Source organism: Psammomys obesus, unplaced genomic scaffold, assembly GCF_907164565.1.
Source record: "Psammomys obesus unplaced genomic scaffold, mPsaObe1.curated_primary_1811, whole genome shotgun sequence".
NCBI lineage: Eukaryota > Metazoa > Chordata > Mammalia > Rodentia > Muridae > Psammomys > Psammomys obesus.
In genome coordinates this window covers 12,454,615-12,478,765 of record NW_026594428.1, presented here as the reverse complement: position 1 = coordinate 12,478,765, position 24,151 = coordinate 12,454,615, and the positions used below count along the sequence as shown (strand labels likewise).

The 24,151-nt window shown below is 43.0% G+C and overlaps 1 protein-coding gene across 1 annotated transcript in view; it reads right to left on the bottom strand.

Annotated features, from left to right (window-relative positions):
- Myo10 (myosin X) overlaps positions 1–24,151 on the bottom strand; it is a 173,423-nt gene that overhangs the window by 45,823 nt on the left and 103,449 nt on the right. The window contains exons 5-17 of the mRNA XM_055619008.1: positions 18,341–18,475; positions 16,462–16,586; positions 15,579–15,592; positions 15,405–15,489; positions 14,214–14,317; positions 7,754–7,883; positions 4,924–5,042; positions 3,486–3,632; positions 3,208–3,308; positions 3,040–3,106; positions 2,403–2,495; positions 1,928–1,996; positions 752–834 (exon numbers count right to left, since the gene is read on the bottom strand). Of these exons, the coding sequence (XP_055474983.1) occupies positions 752–834; positions 1,928–1,996; positions 2,403–2,495; positions 3,040–3,106; positions 3,208–3,308; positions 3,486–3,632; positions 4,924–5,042; positions 7,754–7,883; positions 14,214–14,317; positions 15,405–15,489; positions 15,579–15,592; positions 16,462–16,586; positions 18,341–18,475 (1,272 nt within the window). The remainder of the gene's footprint in view (positions 1–751; positions 835–1,927; positions 1,997–2,402; positions 2,496–3,039; positions 3,107–3,207; positions 3,309–3,485; positions 3,633–4,923; positions 5,043–7,753; positions 7,884–14,213; positions 14,318–15,404; positions 15,490–15,578; positions 15,593–16,461; positions 16,587–18,340; positions 18,476–24,151) is intronic.

Below are 24,151 nucleotides of genomic sequence, written 5' to 3'. Positions count from 1 at the left end.
CAGAAGTTTAAAGATCAAACGCTTCAGCTTCTGAGCTTAGCCTGGCTCCCTTCACCCCAATTCTTAGCTGGCTAAGCCACAGGATGACCACCTGCTATTTACACTCTGAGAAATAGCACAGCTTTTTAACAATTGTCTACTTCCTTCCTTAGACATTAAAAGTTATTTCTGTATATATTCATGCTAGCTCCCCCAAAGGTTTGCAAAGCCTACAAGAAAGGGCTTTGTCTCAAACCCTTTCTCTTTTATCAAGTCACTGGACAATAAGGAACTTCCTGAGGTGATAGATACAAATAGCTAAACTAATCACTAAAATTTTCTATATGTTTTCCTTACTCTTGAGTTGATTGTGTGAATATACAATTCCTGAGTGAATGAATAAACACATGTATAATATCTTTATAATTCTGGTTGCATTAACACTTGCTTATTTTTCTTGACATCTCACAACAATGAGAAACAGGATCCTATAAAACCAGACCTAAAATTAAAACAGCTCAATGACTGTAGTGGGGAAAGCTGACTGGACTGGTCAAGATCAGGTTCCTGAGCCAAACATACTCAATATCTAAGCTCAGCCTCTGGCTACCAGCTGGGATATCCTCAGCAAATCACTCAGCTGCTCCCAGCCTCATCTGCGTAACAGAAGCTAAGTGAAGTGCTACAATAGCAGTTTGTTCTGTATTGACAAATTACGCACATTTGTACAAATGATAAATTGCTTGCTAATGATTTCATAGACCTGACATACCTGCTTTCCCTCAGCAGGTTGAGAAGGTCATCTCTAAAGGTGTCCCTGTTCTTTTCCAAGATGCCTCGGACATCATACTGCACCTAGTTTATAAACAAAATAAGAGGAGGTGTCACATTCTCAATAAATTACTTCTAAGTTATAATCTACTACTCTTATTCTTTTGGTATTAGCTCTCTGTATGAGGCACAGACTAGACTCAGCCTCGGGAGCATCCTGAGAGCTGGGATCGCAGGCAGATGCTACCTCAGCCAGCTAACAACTTCTGTAAAAGCCCAATTCATCGAAGAGCAAGCATTTTAACAAAGCTGTGCCTGGCTTCTCAAACAACTACTTCCTGTGCACACCAAGTGAGTAAATATGAATAAATACCCTGTGGTTGCATTTATTTATAAATGTATTATTAATGTTATGTATGTACATACATATGTATGTAAGTATATATGTATTTATGTTGGTCTCATGCAGCCCAGGCTGACCTCACACTTGCCTCTGTAGGTAAAAATGTCCTTGAATTTCTGATGAAATTCCCAGAAAGAAGGCATTGTATCTGCTTGACCGTCCTACACAGGACAATTTGCGATGTTATAGATAGGGTGCCTAGTTACGCCTATCTTGGCCTCCTGAATAGCCATTATCCTCCTCTGTATATGACCTAATGTCCTTATGACTATCACATGAAACCTTTTGGGATGCATTAATTCAACAGATGGCTAAGCTTCCACCAAGAGCAAAGTTAAGAATGCCCTTAGAGGCCTGTAGCAGAGGCTCCATGCTTTCACTGCTGTGCCCACCTACCTGGTACTCCCATCTATGCACTTGAGGAGTGTCTTGGTTTATGATTCCTCTGCTACTAGAAAACTTCATGAAACTGTTACCACCTAGGAATGTGGCATTTAGGGTCACCTACACTTGTGATCCTGGGTATCGCCACTGTATTTTACTTAAGAATAAAACTCTCTCTTTCCCCTGTGCGGTGAGAGTTGCACTTTGCCTCGGCTATGAACTTTAACTTCTGATCTCCCTGCTTCTACAGCCCTGAGGTTGCAGGCACACACCACCATGCCTGGCTTATGTGGCACTGGGTATCAAACTCAGTGTTTTTCATATTCCTAGTCAGTGCACTGGCAACTGAGCCACATCCTCAATCTCCATAATATCTTAAGAAGAAATTACCTCTCCAGCATAGTGTTTCACTCCAAAATTGTTGACTGCAACTCGGGGCTTCACATAAAAGTAGTTATTCTAAGGTAAGAAGAAAACACACAAAGGCCTTATTACCTTATTAGTCATTGATTTCCTTTGACTTCCAGAAAAATCCACATTTAACCTAAGGCAACAACTGAAGAACTAGCCACATACCATCAGAGTGATATATAAGCATTGCTCTCAAGTCTCTCACAACAAGAGGTTAAACGTCTCAGTTCTCCACTGATGAGATAAATGTGGGCATATTCTGTTAGCCCCAAAGCTAACTTTTCTCAATATAGGTCTATTATGTCAAAGAAGAGAAAAGCTTCAAGTTAAGGGGCACAGAACACTAAATGTGGAAGGCATAGCATGCCAGCAGCACTGGACATAACTCATATCACTCAACACCTCAGATCTGCAGCTCAGACAAAAATGAAAGGCTGGCAAGGTTTTGACATACAGCATGTTGATTGTGTAACTTCTCCAACAAAGTACTGTCTGTGGCTTGAGGAAAATGGCTCTCTTCATTGATCAAGGCAAGGAGGCCAAGTTTCTACAGGAGGAGAGACAAAGGTTGAATGAATTAAGCGTGGAATGTCTGTTTTCCAAAGTACTTCAAAGATAAAACTCATTCCATCTCCTAGCAAGTCTGTGCTTCAAAAGAGAAACATCACTGCCATCTTGAGGGACTGAAAAAACCAGAATGATACAGCACAAAGAAAACCAATGACATTCTATATTAGTCTTTTAAAAAATGGGACCCACTGAAATGTTATAGAAAAAACTTTAGAACTGGCAAGTCTAACAGTGCTTTCAATAAGACTTTGCTGGCACTTAATATCTAAGTGAGGCCAGTTCACACACACTGTTGATTCTAAAATACACAGTTCAATGAGACAATAGGCTGGAAGCAGCCAAGTATTTAAATTCAACCTCACGGTGTATTTACATTCATGTTTCCAAATGGCCCATTGTGTTCTAAACATTCACATCTTTGAAGTGCATGTTTGCACAAGTTATTTTGTTCCCATAAATATGAATCAGCCCAGCTGGACACCCTTGGGACTGCAACCATTCATTCTTCAACTACCCATTACCTTCTCAATCAAGTCTAGGCATTCTCCATTGTCTATCCAGTCAATGTCTTCCCATACCAATCCTTCTCTGCAGGAAGAAGAAAAAGGACCACATGAAATTAAGATGCACCCTCACATTGATTTACTTGCTGATTAAAAAGATTTTGAAGAGGAATCCTGTGTACTTACCTGCTATATTCTAGTTGTTCTAAAGAAAAAATATGTTTGTTGAAGTACTCCTGAAGCTTTTCGTTTGCATAGTTGATATTGAACTGCTCAAAGTGGTTAACCTAAGGGTGGGATACAGTGAGTAAGTTCTTCAGGGCCCTCAAAGGTACATAGAAACGTGACAAAGGGTCAAGACAGAAGAAATGTCTTAAAGGAAAAACATCCATGGCTGCTCTAAGAGACATGTGAAAGAGCAGCTTATAAGTAGAAGGCACCCATCCCACTCTCTGCAGGCGTACCTCGAAGTTTTCAAATCCGAAGATGTCAAGGATGCTGATCGATTTGAAGTCTTCTTTGCCCTTGATCCGGCTGTTGATCTTCTTGATCACCCACTCGAAGCAGCGTGCATAAAGTGCCATGGCCAAGGAGTCTCTGCTGTCTACTGCCTAGAGTGGGGAAGACCGTGGCAGAAGGTATAACCAGCCTGCCCCACCCTGCTTGGGGACTCGGTGATCTGGGGAAGGACTCACGGCTAAATGAACCAGTGTCATCCAGCAAAAGAGGCAGCTAAGCTAAGGACTGCCCTATTCACTTTTAATTTTTTTTTTTTTAAGTTTTTACTCATAGATTTTTTTTCATGATAGGATAATATTTTTATTTGAGCTAGGTGTAGTGGAACATGTCTTTAAATAAAAGGGAGTCAGAGTCAAGCAAGTCTCTAAGCATTTAAGGCTTGCTTGGTCTACACAGAGCATTCCAGGTCAGTCAGGGCTACATTGTGGGGCCCTATCTCAAGAAGAGAAGAGAAGAGAAGAGAAGAAAAGAGAAGAAAAGAGAAGAAAAGAGAAGAAAAGAAAAGGAAAGGAAAGGAAAGGAAAGGAAAGGAAAGGAAAGGAAAGGAAAGGAAAGGAAAGGAAAGGGAAGGGAAGGGAAAAGGGAAGGAAAGGAAAGGAAAGGAAAGGAAAGGAAAGGAAAGGAAAGGAAAGGAAAGGAAAGGAAAGGAAAGGAAAGGAAAGGAAAGGAAAGGAAAGGAAAGGAAAGGAAAAGATATACAGATAGATGGATTAGAAAGGACAGGTGATATGGCTCAGTGGGGACAGCTGTTTGGCACCAAGCCTGATCATCAGTGTCAATCCCTAGAAACCACGTGAGAAAATCAACTCCCACAATTTGTCCTCTGCTTTCTATACATGAGTGCTAGGCACAAACACAAATAAATCAGTGTAATAAAGAAATGTAGAAGGAACTTTGAAGAGCTAGTCAATGTAAATGGACTCACAGCAGTGCAGAGGCTAAGACAAATAACACTCAGCTTCACAGACAGATCCGCAGTCTTCAGTCTAGTGAGGATAATAACGTTCCTGGCTTATTTTAAGTGTGGGCTTACTCTGCAGCACATGCTGAGTATTTCTTATTTTATCTTCATAAGATACTATGACTTATGGAAGATGGAACTGAGGCATAGTGAACACATTTCCCAAGAACAGACAGCCTTAACCGGAAGGATCAGTCCTCCGGTGGCCTGTATCAGACCCCAGCTCATCAGAACTACACTGCCCTGTCACTTGATGACACCTTTTCCTCAAAGTTAGGCATCCTTTATATTTTGCCAACGAGCCAGTCATTTCAACAGTTCATTGTGGTCACACAGGCAAAGTAAAGGTAGAGGCATGGAAGGGAAACCCCAAGTGTATCTCTGAGACAAGTTTCAATGGCACTGAGGGCAGGCAGCCATACCTGCTGAACACTGAGAGGCGTGAGGATCTCTTCTCCCCTGAGGAACATGGATTTGTGGGTCAGCGCATCTGTGAGCTGTGTTGGGTCCAGCCCAAGTAACTCCGCAGACCTACCCAAAGCTGAAAGTGAAAGGGAGGCAACAGGTGAATCCTCAGTCACTCAAACACAATAGACGCTGGGCCTCAATTCAAATCCAGCCACATACAGCCACACCAGAAAGCAGTGGATGTCCCATAATTCCTCAGGCAGAAATGAGGGACATATCTCATTGGTAAGTTAATAAATCCTTTACTGATCCCAGAAGGACCCAGTGACTGGGCAAAGTGTTGGCTGGAGATCCTGCGATACTGAAGAGGCTTTGTGGTTGTTTTCACTGGTAGCACTCAACTGTGACTGGCTTTGCCACTACCGTTCTCTGGCCAGAACAGAAAAGCCATCAAGAGGTTACAGGACACAGGGCATCTTAGCAAACTGAATTTACAAACAGATACAAGCTATTGGGGCTAGAGAAATGATCCAACAGTTAGGAGTATTCGCTGCTTTTGCAAGTTTGACTTGTGTATACCGTTTTTATGATGTGGGACATTAAAGAAGGTTGTTACAGACAGAAACTACTGCAGAAAACCACAACTGGTCAATATTCGGGGAACAACTGATCATGGGGTACCCAGATTCATGGACACATCTACAACACCACTCATATGCCTAGAGTTCAGGGAGAAGGTTGTAGAAAGATTCAAAGAGACAGAGAACCAGGAAACCTGCTGCGCAATTGTGTCTCCTAGAAATGACAGGGAGGTTTCATCCATTCCTCAACAATATGGCTGACAAAACAAGACCTGAAGAAAGACAACACAATAGATAAGCTATTATGGAAAGGGGGGAAATCTCATGAGGACTCACCCTTAGGTGAAAAACTACAGGCAACTAAGGAATGCTGAGAGAGGGAAGAGCAGTCTTCCCTAGGGATGACTATCCAGCACCAAGTGGCCATCCTGAAATCATATACCTATCAATGGCAAAACATGAATTCAGTTTGTTGTACTTATACATTGATGTGTGCATATGTAATAATAACAATGAAGAAAAACAGGCTATGGATTTGAGAAGGAGTGAGCGGAATAGGAGAAGTTGAAGAGAAGAAGGGGAAATGATGTGATTATATTTCAATTAAAATGATGATAATAACAAAGTTAAAAAAAGAAAGTGGCCAAAAGGTGAAACGGTAGACCTCTTCTCATTGACATTTTTGTTTGGGAAAAGAAAAATATATTTATTTTTAACATGTAAGATGTATATTAAATGTTATTGAGTGAATTGATGTATGTATGTGGTATATATTGTGCTCATATACATGTATACATGTGTGCACACAGATGGAGGCCAGAGGTTGACATGAGTGTTTCCCTCAATCACTCTCCACCCTATTTTTGAGACTGGGTTTTTCACTGAAGCTGTGAAAAACCCACACTGATTTGGCTAAACTGGCTGGTCAAGGAGCTCCAGGGATCCAAATGTCTCTGTCCCTCCCTGTTCTGGGGTTGCAGGGGTTACAGACAGACACTACCTTACCCAACTTGGACATGGGTGCTGGGGATTAGAACCCAGGTCCTCACGCCTGCAGAGCAAGCACTCTATTGAACGAGTCGGATTCCCAGCTCGGCTGATAAACACATGTCTTATGTTTCTCATGGCTTATGTTGCTGAGATGCGGTGGTGCGCTGGTTGCCTCGCCTGGTGATGGGCTTGCTCTGTAGCCTAGCTTGCTGATCAGCAACTTGCTATCCTCCTGTGCCAGCGTCTGGCACACAACCAAACCCACAATCATAATTTTTAATGCAGTAAATGTGAGTATACATTACACACACAAACAAAGGCTTTTAAAAGAATACACACACACACACACACACACACACACACACACACACACACACGAGTTATTTTGTCTGTGTGTACGGCTATGTATAGCCCTTGCCCAAAGAGGCCAAGAGAGGGTGCTGGGTCCTCAAGAACTGGAGTTACAGAACATAGGCCCTTTCAAAATGTCACCAGTCACTCACTCTCCAACTCTAAACACAGGCTCTTCAGGCTCCTAAGGCACTGACGGGAACTAGGTGGGTCAAACACTGATAACCACTGACCACGGAAGGGGCTCCTGGAAAGATACCTTGACCCCAAACACATCCAGTTTCCGGTTTCTGCAACAGCTTTTATTGCTTCCATCAGGAAAATTCCCAAAATGCTTAAATGTATGTTTAAGAGTACCTCAACTGGCATTTTATACAGACAACGAACTCTTTAGTACTCTACCAAGAGAAAGTCAGTAAGAGCCAAGAGATAAGTAACAGGAGAAAAACTTGTGGGAGAGCTGGGCTACAACCCAGCATTCTGCTTGGCGGACAAAAGTCTGACAGGCTGTCACAGGGCATCAGGGCTGGGCAACTATAAAACCCAAGGCAAAGCAGGATGCTGCCTGACTCAGCCCTTTCCCTACATCAAAGACATGTTGCTCATATTTCTACTTATCTGGCCCATTGTGCTTCTTAGTAGGAATAAGGACACCAACCCCAATTCAGGAACTTTCAGAGACTCTTGACTGCTGCCCAGACACTTTACATTATAAGTGATGCTCCATAGCTCCTGAGCTCATGTGCTTGCTAGCGGATGAGACCACGGGTTCAGAGAGGGAGGAAACCTACAGCTCTATTCTCAATGTCAGAAAACTTCTCTGTAGAAGACCAGGTATCAATTTTCTGGAAAACACTGAAGTCGAAGATGGGAAGGAAGTGGCAGGGGGCAAGGGATGGAAGGCTGGCAGGCATCATCTCACCTGTTTTGAAGGAAACCTGAGCCCCTCCAGCAGTGATAAATTCTATGTTGCCTAGATGCAGTATCCCAGCCAGCAACCTCAACACTTCCCGAACTTCCTCCTTGCTGAACTGCATGACTTCCATTGCGGTCTAGAAGAAAAAATTAAAAAGTGTTGATGACCAAGTTAAATTATTAGGTACGGATCTAATGAGAAAAAACAAAACACTACCAACTTTAACAATGCTCCATGTTAAAACACACACACACACACACACACACACACACACACACACACACACACACAGTAGAAATGAAGAATGCCTTCAACACATGACCGCCCCACCTGTGGTACAGACAGCCTCTCACTTATATTACTAAACAACTTCCTAGGAATCACTGTCGTCACAAGTGAACAAGATGCTCCTCCCTCCAACACTGAGGCACAATGAACACTGTTTTCTTTACATGAACTGGGGGTAAAAGGATATGCAGAAAGTGAGAGCAAAGAAATGTGGTTAAGAAGTATTAATCATTTCTTATTCTCAAGACATTTAAAGCAAAGATAAAAACCAAGTCAGAAATCAGTAATTACAGAGTAGCTATGCTGGGAAAAGGGCAATTCTGCCCTTTCTTTCTATGACTCTATAGATATTTTCTAAGTCAAAAGCCATGGTGGTAGCACACGGCCATAAGCCCAGCACTTGGGAGGTTGGGGAGGGACAAGCAGCACCAAGTCAAGGGTATCTTCGTTTGAATAGCATGTTGTCATCTCAATAAGCGAAACAAATTGTTTCTTTTTTTGCCCCCTCAGCCAATTTCACAACAACCACAGAAAAGAACACCTTTACCAAGTCACCTACCCAGGCTCTACAGTACAAAAAGTAAGTAGATTTTAAAATATGTGTGAACAGTAGCAGGCAGTTCCTATCGAGAGAGAAAGTATCAGCACACAGTCCCTAACAATACTTATAGGGGCTGGGGACATGGCTCAGTGGGTAGCGTGCCTGCCGTGCAAGCCTTACATTGGCACTTAGATCCCAGAAGCACGGAGGAGCCAGAGGCCTGACACAGTATATGGATCTGCAGTCCTAGCGTGCTGGGGTGATGGGGGCAAGGTATAAAGAGAACCCCTAGAAGACTGGGCGCCAACAACAGACCACCTCAAACACAGTGAAAGCCGCTGGCTGACACAACAGGATGTTCCTGAGCTCTCACCATGACACATTTGCAGCTGCACTCCATGCAAGCATGTGCGCGTGCATGCAGGCACAGACTGACACAAACACACACACACACACACACACACACACACACACACACACACACAATATCTTGGCTAACTTCTTAAAATACACCCAAAGCTTGAGCACGCAAATGTAAAATGGAACAGGGTTAATATGTTAACTGTACTAATGAAGTTTTAATTTCTTTTTTGTTTGTTTTGTTTTTCAGGACAAGGTTTCTCTGTGCAGCCCTGGCTGTCCCAGAACTCTCTCTGTAGACCAGGCTGCCCTTGAACTCACAGAGATCCACCTATCTTTGCCTCCTGAGTGCTGGGATTAAAGGTGTATCCCACCACTACACCAATAAACCTCTTTGTTTTCAAGTCTAATTTTAAATGTTATTGAATTAGACTATGGTGATAATGGTAATTGAATTAATCATAGGGAAATTTAATTGCTTCAGCAATTATCACCAGCATGGGCATGTGTGTAAAACCTTCGAGCAAGAACCTCCATTTACTGTCCTGATGTCCTTTTTGTAATTGTTTACTAAGCAGCCTCCCATTCCCTCTGGCAAGAGTAGCTGTGTTTAAGGCTATTATAATTATTATCTCAATAATATGGCTCAAGACCGAAATAAAAGTCCTGGGAAATTCTCAGTAAGGCTTGTTATTGCTAAAGACAGCTTAGTTACAAAATGGGTACAGACTTACACGGAGACTTTTTTCAATAGAAGTTTTTACTAAGCACATAGAATAGCTGTCCGTGAGCGTGGTTTGGGGTGATATGTGATGCTAAAATCTATAATAGCAGATTGTCACACTAGCAGTAAGTGTGTCACACTAGAAACCAGAGATAAGTGACCCTCTCAGAAAGCACAGGGACCTTGACTGAACCCTGACCCATGGTATGCTTGAAAGAGTGGAAAAGGGCCTGTTGGGAGCTTAATAAATGGCAAATAAGTACTCCGGTAGTATGTATTATATAACACCACATTATGACATGTATGTGTTACGTGAAACTAGTTCATGTACGACAGTAGCTTTTATTGACTAGAGGCTGTGGGACTCAAAGTGGAGTTATTTGTGTCAAGCTGCAGCTGGCTAGATCATGTAAAAGAGGCATGAAGGAAGGACTCTGCTGCATATATGTTTGACAAGAAGATTTCTGCAGAATCCGTGGCCAGCACCAGTGTCCTCACAGGAAGCAGTTCAAGGACCTCGGCCTATCACCCCGTCACTTGCTATGGATCCCTGCACAAGGGATCAGTACTTCAACCTGTGGAATCTTCCTCACTGTGAAAACTTCCCCTTGCTTCAGTATCTTTAGATACGAAGTTGGCACAGTCCCTGTGCAATGCCGTTCTACAGTAAACCCATCATCTCCCCGGACTCTCCTCTATTCCTTGTTTGGTTTTTGTTTTGTTTTGTTTTGAGGCTAGGGTTGCAAGTAGCCCAGGCTGGCTCTGACCCCTATGTAGGAAAGGCCTTGCGTTTCTAATTGTCTTGCCTCCGCCTCCTCATGGAAATTAGTGAGCGCCACCACACACGGTTGCAGTGGTGCAGTGCAGTGCTGGGGCTGCACTGGGAGCTCTGCGCACACCAGGCAAAGACTCTACCAACTTAGCAACATTCCCAACTTCCTATCTGTTCTCTAGGTCAACGGCTCCCAAGTTCCAAAATTCACTGGAAAAAAAAATCAATTGTTTGAAAAGTAATGCAATGTTTCATGCAGAATGAATCTGCATACACATCATATGGCCGCACACACCACTCAAAACCCCTGCACACATGCAGTAAGGTCGGTGAAGGCCGGAAATCTTAGCAGTGGTCCACAGCAAGGATGCTGTAAATACTATTTGTGAAGTAAGAAACAAACAGACCATATGCGTCAAAGTCTCTTGCTACGTCACACACGTTTCGTCAGCCATCATCCTGGCAGGCCAGATGGAGGCAGTAAAATAAACTAGCTGTTACTTCTGACTTGAAATAGCTTTTCATCTCAGACGAAAAATTTACGGTGCAATTTCGAAGGCTATACGAAAACTGGCTCTGACATTGAGCATCCTTTCACGGCCTCTGGTCCGTGGAAAAGCAGGTGTCCTCCCAAGTAATAACCATATAATCACTACAGAGATAACATGTTCATTATGAAAACATGACATTCAGAGAATGGCACAGAATAAAATAAAACCATACAATTGTGCCATGTAAAGTAACACTTTTGAAACATTTTTGCTTTGGTATTTCTTCTCTACTTTTAATTGCTATAAGTATATGATACATGAAAGAATTTTTAAATAAAGGGATTCTATATATGTATAACACATATTGCTGCCTTATACCCTCTTTGTTTCTTATATAAAAATGAAAGTTTTCAGTGTGTAACCGTGTGTTTTACTTGCTACAATGGGTCTCAGTTATATGTATAATAAACTACCTTAAATCCCAATTCTTAATTCTAGAAAGTTTGGGAGGAGGAAAACCTTGCTGTTTCCAGAAAGAACTATTTTTACTCCTTCTCCATAAAAGTTACGTTTTTAAAGCCTTGCTTAGAACTTCTAGAATAAAACTAATTAGTTAAATAATAATAGCAAAACTTCATATCCATGATCTTAGTAAAGACCAGCTAATTTTTCATTAATACTTATGGTAGGAAAATACAAAAAAGTGTCTGTAAATCAAATATTTAATTTACAGATCTACAAGGTTATCCATAAAGAGAATGTGTACCTAGAACATGTTAGTCAGGAACATTATGTGGATTTTATATATAAATTCTGCTGCCTTTTAACATGATATATCATTTTAAATTTCAAATGCCAACAGTTGTTATTTCAATGAAACCCTAAAGCTTAAACACAGGGATTAAGAAAGACAAGCTCCCTAAATTGACTTGGAGCCAACAGAAAGGAACCGTTTTGTATAGGGAAATGATGCCCCTAGAGGAAGAAAGGGAACAGCACCCAAGGTCCTCCCAGGCAATGTATCTAGTGGCCACAGCTCTCTGGCAGTGGGGACTGCAGCGAGATTAGACTAGTTAATTACCTATCTTGTCGGTCTACATCAACAGTGTCCTTTAATGACAAATTATCTTTCTTCAGCATCAAAAAATAAGCATAAACAGAAGGAAAAATTTCCAAGGCAAGCTCTTTCTCCTTACTCATCAAAAGTAAGGAGGAGCGATAATTTCAACACATGCTTCTTCAACAAAGACACTAAGAAATAAACTGTGAGAGAAGAAGGCTTTGTAGTGGGAAAACTGTGAGACCAGAAGAGAATGATGGCAGTGTAAAACATGTGTGTCTCTCGGAACCTGTGGGGCACTAGTGCTAGGATCCCCAGGGTGTAAAAAAAAATCCACAAAAACATAATCTAATTCTGCATTTAAATTTCTGCAGCATTTGCATAGGGCCCAAACATTCATGCTGCATACTTTATTTATAGGAAATGGTTTGCTATGTATCCCCAGCCGGCCTTGAACTCACTAAGTAGCCAGGCCGGCCTCAAATTTCCATCAGTCATCCTGCCTCAGCCTCCCCAGTGCTGAGATTACAGACATTTGTCACAGAGCCTGGCTGCCCTGCAGACTTAAAACCCAAGGCACATAGTATAAAAGCAACAGTTCTTATGTTATATTGTTTGTGGAGATGCAAACTTCTTTCTCCATCTAAATTTGGTTATTTTTGGAGATGTGGGACTCAGAGATATGGGCGTTAACAGTACTTTAAAGAATACTTCACAAAATCCAACTTTTGTGGACAAATCTTTTCCCTCTGTGGTACATACACAAAAAAGTGCTATCTTCAGAGGCAAAGCACTGGCCTTGCCTGTGTGCAGGCCCAGGTTTGATCCTGGTAATGGAGAACAGATAGAATAGCAACAGTTAGTATCAGAGATGGAGAAGGAACAGAGAGAGATAGAAACACTGGGAGAGAGGGAGAGACCACACTGTACTACTCTGTACATTTGTGTGATTTCCAACAGAGCAGGTGATCACATCACTACCTCATCTGCTTTTAATTTCCTTTTTTCTCTTTTTACTTTATCTTTTTGCCTTTTGAGACAAGGTCTAACCCTGTATATGAGGCTAATCTTAAACTCAATCCTCCTACTTCAGCCTCCCAAGTGCTGGGATTACAAGCATGAGCTACCATGACCAGCTTGAATTCCACTTCCAACTTCTATACAGATTATATACATGGGATGAGGAAAACTTATGTGTGACTAATAGTCACTTTGAAATCACATGCCATTCATCTCTGTGCATCACCTGTTGGGTAGTGAGACCCCAGAGGTTCCCTGAACTCTACAGGATACTACCATTGCTCTTGGTGACACACTAGCACCGGATGCTGGATGCCTGTTGTTGAAGGCACCACACACTGTGACTTACGAAGATATGGCTAAAGTGTCTTGAAAGCAGGAAAAGCAATACATAATATATATAATATATAACTGTTATTTAGGGAATGGCAACAAGAAAAAAAGGCCTGAATATGCTGACTACATTTTAAAGCATTTTTTCCTCTGCTGACAGTTCAATGTGAAACTATAAGTAGTGGATACACAGGGATGCATGCACTGTGTCAGCTATATTTATACATGATTCTAATTAAGGATGAGTCACCCCTAGGCACACAGTATCCTAAGGCTGAGGACTCTGGCAAAGACACTGAGCCCACCATGGTGTGATCGCCAGCCACAGTCAGTCAGATAGGCTGTTACAGCGTGTGATGACCAGGCTCACTCAGTGCAGTCACACTGTCCTGAGCGTCTGTGAAAAGCGAGAGGTGTTAGTGCCTACTGTCGCCACGAGCCAGAGACAGCACTGTCCACGTAACCAGAACCAGCTCCAAGGAAGAGGCTGCAGGAAGAGTATGACAATCCTACAGTTACCTCATCCGTGGCTGTCCAACCTGTTTTTCAAAAGAAACCCTATGGGTAAACTCAAACATGGAGAAATGCTGCTGGGGTGCAAAGCACAGGGTTGGGGAGGGGGTTTCTAGAAGTAGAGGGTACAGACTCTGGCCATGCTCTTCCAAGTGAGCCACACATCTGTCACTCACTACTTCCAAAGAACAGTTGGGATTCCCTTCCAGCCTGGAAAGCAAGCCTCTGTGACTTACAGGGGAAAGAACTATTCTCACACATTTCTTCCAAGCTTTCATTACAAAAAAAAAAATGCTTTTTTTTTTTTTTAAAGCAAAATGAAATCCATACTCTTCTGAGAAGATAAAAAAATATATTAACTTACAATAACTTGTCTAAAGGATTCCTGGTCACTGATTGTCTTGTCCTCAGTACATCCAGACTGATTCAAGTAATGGTAGTTTTCTGGCAAAGATAAATAAAATTCTTCTACAGAAAGACAAAGAAAGAGGTAACATCAGTACCAGCTAGCATGACTGACAAAATTCAGAGACATGATTGTAATTTACATACTTATCTGTTCACTTGAGTATGCTGAAGACAGTACTCTGGTTTTAATAACAAAAGTTCATGCATAATTCTATACACTAAATGACCACACTCTAAGATGCTGGTAAAGATACCTTTTAGCAATCCAGAAAAAAATAAAAACAACTTCATTAAATTAAATAGGAGCAGAGAAAGCAAACAAGGGTCTTGCTTTGTTGTTTTCTTTTCAAAGCCAAATATTTAGGGTTAGAGATGGTTAAGTGGGAAATGACATGCTTACGACATATAAGTTCTAGGTTCATTCTCCAGTGGGACAAAAAGAGAAAAGAAAAAAAAAATTAGAAATTAGTTTTACTTAGGTGTGTTTTAAAAGTACAACCATAGGCTGGGGAGATGGCTCAGTCAAGCAGCCGGAGTTCAATCCCCAGACACACATAAAAAGCCATGCAGGATGGTGAGCTCGTAACGCCAGGGCTCGAGGCCAACCGGCACTGACTCAACAGCACGCTTCAGGTTCGGTGAGTGGTCCTGTCTTAAAAGGTAAGGCAGAGAGCACTGAGGTACACCTGACACCAACTTCTAGCTTTGTTATACAAACATGCAAACTCACTAGCATATACACATACATATGCAAGCATGTGATCGAGCATGCACGTAATGCCTGCGTGCACACACATGCAAAAACACAGATGTACATGCACGTACACACAGAAGCACAGATACATACGCATGCGTACACACACACATACACGCTGAAATAAAGCCAATTATATTACATTATATATTTCTCACAAATATCCATTAAATTAAAAATGCACTACGATTATAAACAGAGGTTTCTCTGCTGTAATTTCTTCCTGTTTTGATCCTCAGATGACCTCGGCATCTTTGGTCTTCTCACAACACACATATCACTGCAATTAGTGGAAGTCAAGGGTATTCCCGAGGTGGTCCGTCATTCCCAGTGTGTTTTACACTGAAGACATGGCGACACCCACCTACCTGCCTGTGCTGCTCTGTTACTCACCTCTCTCTCCCTGCTCCAGCCCTGCCAGCAGTGCATAGAATATGTGATAATTCCTCTCCCCAGGATTTTGCCTCACTACTCGGTTCTGTGGGAAGAAATCAAAGTTATAATAAGCAAATATATAATACAAAATAATCTCTAAACTGTGAATTGAATCATGCTCTGCATACTCACTTTTTCTAATAAATCTTCATGTGAGAAGTGATGGCAAGTCAAGGAAGAAAACAGGCATGGTGGGAGGGTGAGTCTTCACTTTTGTGTTACGGCGCCCTAATCTGCTGACATTGTTGCTACTGGTGCCAAAAACACATCAATCAAAGCAACACTCTACCTAAACCCAGTTCCAACGCCATGGTGCCCAAATAGGTGCCAAATGATGGGACTGGCTTCAAGCAAACAGCTAGAGTAGACATGGTTTGAATGTAGCCCCGAGGGACCATGTGCAGAGTCCTTAGTCTATGGTATGAGAATGGTAGAACCCTTCTACAAGGTGGGACCCAAGAGGAGGTGGCTAGGTCAAGGTTATTACAGTTATGTTAATGCTGATCTCATGGGCATGTCAGTATCTTAAGAATAGTCAAAAATGTAGTCCAGCCTTCCTGATTCTCTCCTTACTTCCTAGCATGTGATCGATCTCTCACACATGCTGCCTCTATGACAACATCCACCATGCTACTATGGAGTTAGAAGGCTTATACCAGAGTCTGAATAAATGACTGAGCTTGGATTTTCAGCCCCTCAAACTGTCAGCTACGCTAAAGCTATTTAAACCACAACACTTTTCTCTACGAAGTACCTAGTCAGTCAGACATTCCATAATAGCAACAGAAAACAGACTAATAAATGATGAATCCAAACTATAGGTATAATATGTGATAGTTCCAAATGAAAAATGATCATTTACCTGGTAAAATAATTAATAGGACAAATGCAATAATATTAAAGCAAAATAAGCTTGAACTAGAGTAACAAGTATTTTTGGGCCTTTACAATAAGTGACCCGAGATTTCCCTAACAGAGCCACATGCAAAGATAAATGTGAAATGAAACAGGATACAATCTACAATTCTTCCACCCTGAATATTTCCCTTCTGACAGATGTTCAGTTGAACAAACTTCCCAAAGCGACTGGAGTTGTTGTTGTATACTGTCTTTGCATTGCCGAATGCTTCCATGATGGGGCTGAGAACAGAGTGAGGACAACAGAGCATTAATCAGGACAAATTCGAAAACACATAAATGTGAGGAATCTGCACCGGAAGGCCCCAGCCCAACTCTGTTTACTTAAAGAGGAGGCAGCTTTTCTAAGCACTTGCTGAAATGGGCTTTTCCCGATCATCCCCTTGAATGAGACCAAGGAAGATCGTGAGCTGCGCTGCTCAAGAATGCTGTCCCGTTATGAGGACCACATGGCTTAGCTCTGCACAAATGCACCTGGTTGACACATAGCCCAGGAGTGGCATCAGGGAGCTCACATCTAGGAGCCGAAAAGCCCTCAACCATGGACATGTCACTTGTTGGCAGCGCAGCCTTTTATTTACCATCTCTGGATCAGCTCCAACTGTAAAATGGAGTCAGGCTAAACCAAGTGTGTAACAGACAAGGCTGCAAAGGACCAGATAAAGCTTTTCAGCTTTGCAGAGTATGTGGTCCCTACTCAGTGGACAGTGCTGCCACTGTCCTTTAAAAGCTGCCAGAAACAATCCAAGTGAGCATGGCAGCATCCCAAGAAAATTATTTCCAGAGAAGGCTGCAGGAGGCGCATGAAGTCTGAAAACGGACGGTGGTGACCACTGCCACTGAGCTGTATGCTGGAAACATGGTTAAAAATTACAGGCGTGTATGCCAGGCGGTGGTAGCACACACCTTTAATCCCAGCACTCGGGAGGCAGAGGCAGGTGGGCTGGAAGCCAGCCTGGCCTACAAAGTGAGTTCCAGGACAGCCAGGGCCACACAGAGAAACCCTGTCTCAAAAAGCCAAAATAAATAAATAAATAAATAAATAAATAAATAAATAAATAAATAAATAAGTAAGTAAATAAATAAATAATTAAATATTAAAGGCATATATTTAACTGTAAATTAAAAAGAATGTGTATGTCTCTCTGTGTGTGTAAGTGTGTGTGTGTGTGTGTGTGTGTGTGTATGAAAATGCTAAGCAAGCACTGAGCTGAATTCCCAATTAAAAAATAAAAGCTCCAAAATATTGTACTAGGCTATAGTTTGCTGACCCTGGGACAGCTCTCTGCATCCAGTGTCCATAATATCTCTACTGGCTCCATAACCTTACAAGGCACAAATCAGATACCAAGTGAGTCTGCAGGTGACACCAGGCCACACAGCCCTTTGTCAGTGTTTCAAGGACCACGGCTGGGTACTACTGATCTGTCGCAGGTGAGGCTGTTGAAATGCCCTCAGCTCATACTGAAAGCACCTTTCTCAGTCTGAGTGCTCAGCCCACTCTACAAGATGACTGGGTTTTAGTGTGTGTCTGAGTCCTTCACCATGTGCAGCTGCAGTCAGTCTGCTCCTCAGAACTTTAGAGTATACCACCCTGAATGTCCCAACAGGGAAAGGAGCTGCTTCTGTCAAAGTGGGTGTTCCTGAAGGTTCTGGAAAGTGCTGGGTACATGTTTAGACCGTTTCTTTCTGGGGAGGTGTTGGCAGGACGCAGGTGGTGGCGAGAGTTGAGACAAAGGCTCAGATGTCACCCTGGCTAGGATGGCACTTCCTACGTAAGCCCAGCAGGCCTTGAGTTCACAGAGATCTGCCTGCTTCTGCCTCCCTGGTGCAGGGATAAAAGGTGTACAGCTGAGATCTCTTGAAATTCTAGCAAGAAGATGAGCCAAGAAGAGAAATAGACTAAGTTTAGCCATTCTGTTTCAGAAAAAAAGCAAACGTGATGGCTTGGAAGGCAGAAAACCAATGTGTGATACCTGCTTTGGAGGATGGCTTGCTCAACACAGAATGTTTTCTCCTGTAAGCACAAGTCCAAGGAGTGCTGGCTGATGACAGACAGAAACTTGAGGATCAGTTTGGTGCTTTCTGTTTTCCCAGCCCCACTTTCACCACTGAAAGACAAAACACAAGTTTTGGTTTCTAAAGAAAGAAGTGTATTCTTCAAAAACACTTACTTTGTGAAAGGCATGGCATTCCTTAAAACAAATCACCATTGACAACAGGGAGAATGGAGATCAAAATCCCTGTTGCCGGCCGGGGAGGAAGGCTCCATGGCTGAGAGTGCTTGCCACCAAGACTGAAGACCTGACTCCACTCTTAAACACACATGGCACAAAGAAAAAACAGACTCCCACAGGTTGTCCCGTGACCTCCACACATTGGCTACTGCACATGCATGCATTCCTCTGACACTCAAGTAATACAGGCAATCAAATATTGCCTGTTGGCAAAGAACTTGAGTTGAGAGGAAGCAGAGGCTCTTTCCTCTGCAGGTCAGTCCACTTCTGGATTCCCAACTGCTCCTTCCTATGCAGACTCGGGAGACAGATGGTGCCTTTCAAATAAGGGAGGCTCTGCACATGCAGGAATCTTTATTCTGTCTTGTTCAAACAAACAAACAAACAAAAAACAACCATCATACTAAGCACATCCCCAATACTCAAACTGCACCTGCTCCGGTGGGCACTTGCTGGGTGTGTATTACGTGAACAGTAACAGTAAAACAATGTAGGTAAACACTCATAAGAACAAAGGCAGCAGTGTCGAGAAAGAATGAACCCACACTACGTGACCATCCTCCCAGTGATTCTGCAAGGGAAAGGAGGCAAGGGCTGACTGCCCAAGCCAGCGCTAAACATGAGGAGTGTGTGACTTCAAAGTCCCATGGATGTCCCACATTTAGTAACAGCTAAGGGAAAGTAAACAAAGCATTCCCGATGTGGGGACCAATGGAAGAACAACGAACACCTTAGCTATGATGTCTGGCAAACAGGATGCCAGCAGGGAAAACAGAAGGCTTCTGGGTGTGGAGCAAAAGCACAGAAGGCAGGGAAGGTGGTACTGGAAGATGTAGCCCATGGCTGGTGAATGAGCTGGGTCCATTAAGAGTCCCCTTAGAGAGCAATGGCCTTGAGAGGATACTCCAGAAGGACTGAAGTGTCCCTGCAGGAAGGTCAGCTATAGCTGTCTCCTTCAGGTATTACCTAGCCCACGGTTGCTCAGACCCTGTGCGCATGTAATGCAATGAGAGATGAAAAGAAAAAGCATGAAAGAGATCTGGGGGTGGGGAGAGCCCAGTGTATTGTATCATGCTCCCTGTTCAGCAAGGACCATGGGGAGGATAGAGGAAGCAAGAAGCAAGTTTGCAAGGAAAGCAAAGTAGAAGGGTGAGGGCGAGCATGGCCAGACATAAGCCATGGGAGTCAGCAGGGTAGTAGACAGTAGGTGCTTAATGGAAGACTGACAGGAGTCAGTCCTGTTTGGTGGCAAGGTATGGGGCACTGTAAGGATAATTAAGTAGTTAATTACATTTAGTAAAAAGAGAAAATGACTCAGGCAATATCTGTTGGTCCAGGCCTACAATAGGCACCACATCCCCTTTGTAAGCATTAGGCTTGAGCATAGAAGATATCAGGATTCCAGACCAAACAAACAAACAAACAAACAAACAAAAAACAACCATCATACTAAGGGTTCTGAGGGGTCCTGGCAAGAAGACAGGGAGAGATGTGCTCTCTCTTCTTAGAATGAGTACCCATAAATCCAAACCTACACTGAGATCAAAAGCAAGACCAAAGAACAGACACGAGCCTGCCTTGGTAAGCTGAATCTAACAACCTGGAAACTGTCACGCTTAATGCTTGGATTTTTAATGAAGTGTGGTAATCAAGCCACGGTGGGCTGAGTTATCTTTTATCCAGAACAAGAAGCATCCCGGTTCATGGCTTCATAGTCGTCTTCACATAGCTGGCCCGGGCAGAGCCCATTGCTTAGTGTATGGCTGGCCCTGTAGCCATGCCAAGACTGGGTAGAGCACACGCAGGAGAGAAAGGCCCAGGAAAACGGCCAAATGACTCGTCGTGTCTTAATAGGTACACACTGAGCTGGCAGGTGCTGCTGACTGAATATTTAAAAACAAAAAGTCGGACTAGGGGTGTAGCTTAGTTGGTAGAGGCTTTCCTAGCATGCCAAAGCCCTGGATTTGGTTCCCTGCACTGTATAAACCATGTAAGTGTGCATGCCTTCAATCCTAGCACTCGGGAGGTAGAGCCAGGAGATCAGACGTTTAGTCATCCTCGCCTTCCAAGCAAGGGTGATAGCCGCATGAGACCCCGAATGAAGACAAAACAAGAAAACAAAAGTCAAGAGAAAGTAACTGGGAAAATTCCCTGACTGACCCAAGTTTTCGTCCTCTGGCATGCAGAGGCAGAAGGTTGAGACAGGAAAGCTCAGTTATCGGTGCGTGCGTGCGTGCGTGCGTGCGTGCGTGTAGGGGTGGGGGTGGGAGGACAACAGGTAATGGGGTTGCGGCGGGAGCATGCGCAGCATCCCTGACAGACGCAGCTACAAGAATCAGTAAGTGGCAAAGAGGCTCAGAAATGATCTGGGTGCCAGAGAACTTACCAGCATGATGACCTAGATATTGCCAACACACCTTCCACATCTGTCAAAACTCACCACACTGCATTCTTCAGATTAGCACACTTGACTCGATATTTTACTTTATGTTTGAGAGAAACAAATTTCCAGATCAAAGCGTGGCTTCCAGACCTCAGCCTTGGGATGGGGCAGCTGGAGAACTGCGGCTGAGAAAGGTGGGAGGTGGGACATATTTTGAGGACAAAATGATGAGAGTTCAGAACCCAGCCCTGGAGGTTCCCATGAGATATTGGGGTATAATACCTCAGGACTCGAAGAAGCTGCTCAGGTAGGATTGAGGAGCTTGTGGGGCCATGGAAACTCTGAGGGGAAAAAAAAAGGTGGAGAAGGGAAGACAGAAGAAACAGTAGGGTTGGAGAAGGAGAAACACCAGGTAAACTGTGCTTCAAGGAAGAGAGTAAGAGGGCTCCAGGGGAAATCAGGGTGGCTTAATTAAGCCACAGAACCAAATGTGCCCCCCCATGCCAACATGTAACACACTAGAGATTTTCGAGTAATTATGTCAAATTACGATAACAAGAAGTCAAAGTACCATGGGCAGTGAGGCTCAAAAATGCTAGAGGCAATGTGCTCTGGAAATGAGGGAGGAAGCAGGAGAGGAAGCCTGCAGGAGAGGGCACCTGCACGCAGATTCTCCGTGCCCTGGGATGGCTGGGCTGTTAGCAGGACACATTGGTGGTGTTGGTATTGTAGATCCTGCCTGTGCTGACAATCTCTGGCCCTTACCGCCTACCTTCCTGCTTGTAAATGAACTTCTCCCTAAAATGCAGCCCTCCCATCTGTTTGCACATTGAGTTTGCTTTCAATGCAAGCACGGGGCAGGGATGAGAAGCTGGTGAGCCACTGGTGAGCCGATCACAGAACCTAAGACAAATGCTCTTTGGCCCTTCTGTTTGCATGCCCCTCCTAGGAAAGCAAGTTCCAAAGCTACACAACTCTCTCAAAATATGAATTGAATCAAATCTAGTTTCTATTATTTCTTAGTTGGTAGCCAACTAAAAAGTCGTCTCTGGTGTCTAAAGGATTAAGTCCAAAGGTCTTAGCAAGTTAAACAAAGTCCTTACGTCATGACGGTATAGGCAGTAGCTCTCTGTTGGAGCAGAGGCTAAAGTTCAGATGTCTGCAGTAAGTCACTCACCAGGTCTGAGCCTCACTTTCTCCATGGAGAAGGCGTACTCCAGGATTTATAGAGAGGAGCTTTCTCCAAGGCTTTCAGCCCTATTCCTGATCATCCTCACCCATGCTCTCCATCTGCTCTTAAATGTGAGTCAGACCATGCTCTGTGCCACATGGTCCCTTTCTAACCCAACACACAAATTTGCCTCGGCACTCAGTGAGACACACTTCAAGAAATAAAAAGCGTCTGAGTGCCCAGTTACCATTCAGACACAATTAAGAAGCAGCTCCATTTTTGAAAACTCCAAAAACAAAGCAAGCAAAGACCCTGAACCGACATTCACTCTGAATTACTCCTTCTTTGACTGACAGTTCCTAAAGGCTGGCCATCTACCACACATTGTCCTGGTGTGGAGCTGCACAGACAAGTTAGCCTTCACTTTTTACCCAGTAAAAGAGCCATGGGGGTGGTGGTCATTGTTTTGACTGAGCTCTATACTGGGCCCTGAAGGATTAAATTAATCCAAAATGGAGTCACTCATGCCAAGTGCTGGACAATCAAATTGAAGTTTTGAGAGAGCACATCGATTCCATACTGACTAATTTTGCCTGAAAACAGGAAACTCTAGCCTCTCTGGGTCAGTCTAAGAGAGATGTTTTTTCACATCAACCCTCTCAAGAGCAGCCTGGAATCGGCCAGTTGGTTAGTTATATTGCTCCATTCCCTGCTCACAAGAATTTTCCTGTTCTGCTATTTCCCAGGAAGAACTCTCACTCTACTAAATAGCTTGCAGGCTGCCTCAACTCCTAAATCATGACTATGAGTTGATTATACCTGCAAGTAAACTTGTGATTTTTGTCATTTGATACTACTATGCATCTTCTAAGTTCACCCACATTCTAAAAGACCATACTAAGCCAAAGTCCCCACTAACACACACACACACACACACACACACACACACACACACAGAAAGAGAGAGACAGAGAAAAAACCCACCTAAAGTCAAGGTTTACATGTACAAGGTTAACAAAGGATTCATGCTAACCTTATTAATTATTTGAGAAAAACAATCCTTAAGCGAGCTTTAAGTTACATATATGTAACTTTATATATTTATACTTAAAGCTTGTAATAGCATAAACTTCCACTTAAATGTTCATTAAAGAGTAAAATAAAGTACAATTTAAGGGATGGAAGAGACAGCTCAGCAGTTAAGAACACTTACTGCTCTTGCAGAGGACTTTGGTTGGGTTCCCAGCACTCATATCAGAGAGCTCACACCTGCCTCTATCTCCAGATACAGTGGCACCAATGCCTTCTGGCATCTTAGGCATGCATGTGGCACACATTAATTCATCCAGCAGAACTCTTACATATGCATTCTCTAAAAAGTGATTAACTCTTTTCCAAACTACAGAGTTTAAGAGCAGAACAGCCTGAAAACGGAAGTCAAAGAAAGGTACGGACTGGATGCCTGAAGGACTGGTGTCACCATGCCCAGCTGGGGATCTCAGCCAAGGAGGAACCACAAAACCCTGCCCAGTTCCAAACAGACTTTATTATTATTATTATTATTATTATTATTATTATTATTATTATTATTTTATTTACTTGAGAACTTGAAGGGCTAGGAATAGAATATTCTCTGATTTTAATGCCAATAGCATTGAGAAACCATTGTGAGACTAATAAACACTTTTTCCACAAGGGGGCAGACCAGGTCTGAACAAACCAAATACATGAGCATGTCTAGCAATTTACCTTTAAAATTCTCACACCTCCCCTAAAGAAATGGGAGAGAGGGGAAGAGGGGAAATGGCAGAGGATAACAGGAGAGGGGAAGAAAGGGCAGAAAAGAAAGGAAAAGAGTAGAATGTAGTAAAGGAAAGGAAAGGAAAGAAAAAGAGGCAAGGAAAGGAAAAGAGAAAAGGAAAGAAAAAAGAGAAAAGAGAAAAGAAAAAAGGAAAGGAAAGGAAAGGAAAGGAAAGGAAAGGAAAGGAAAGGAAAA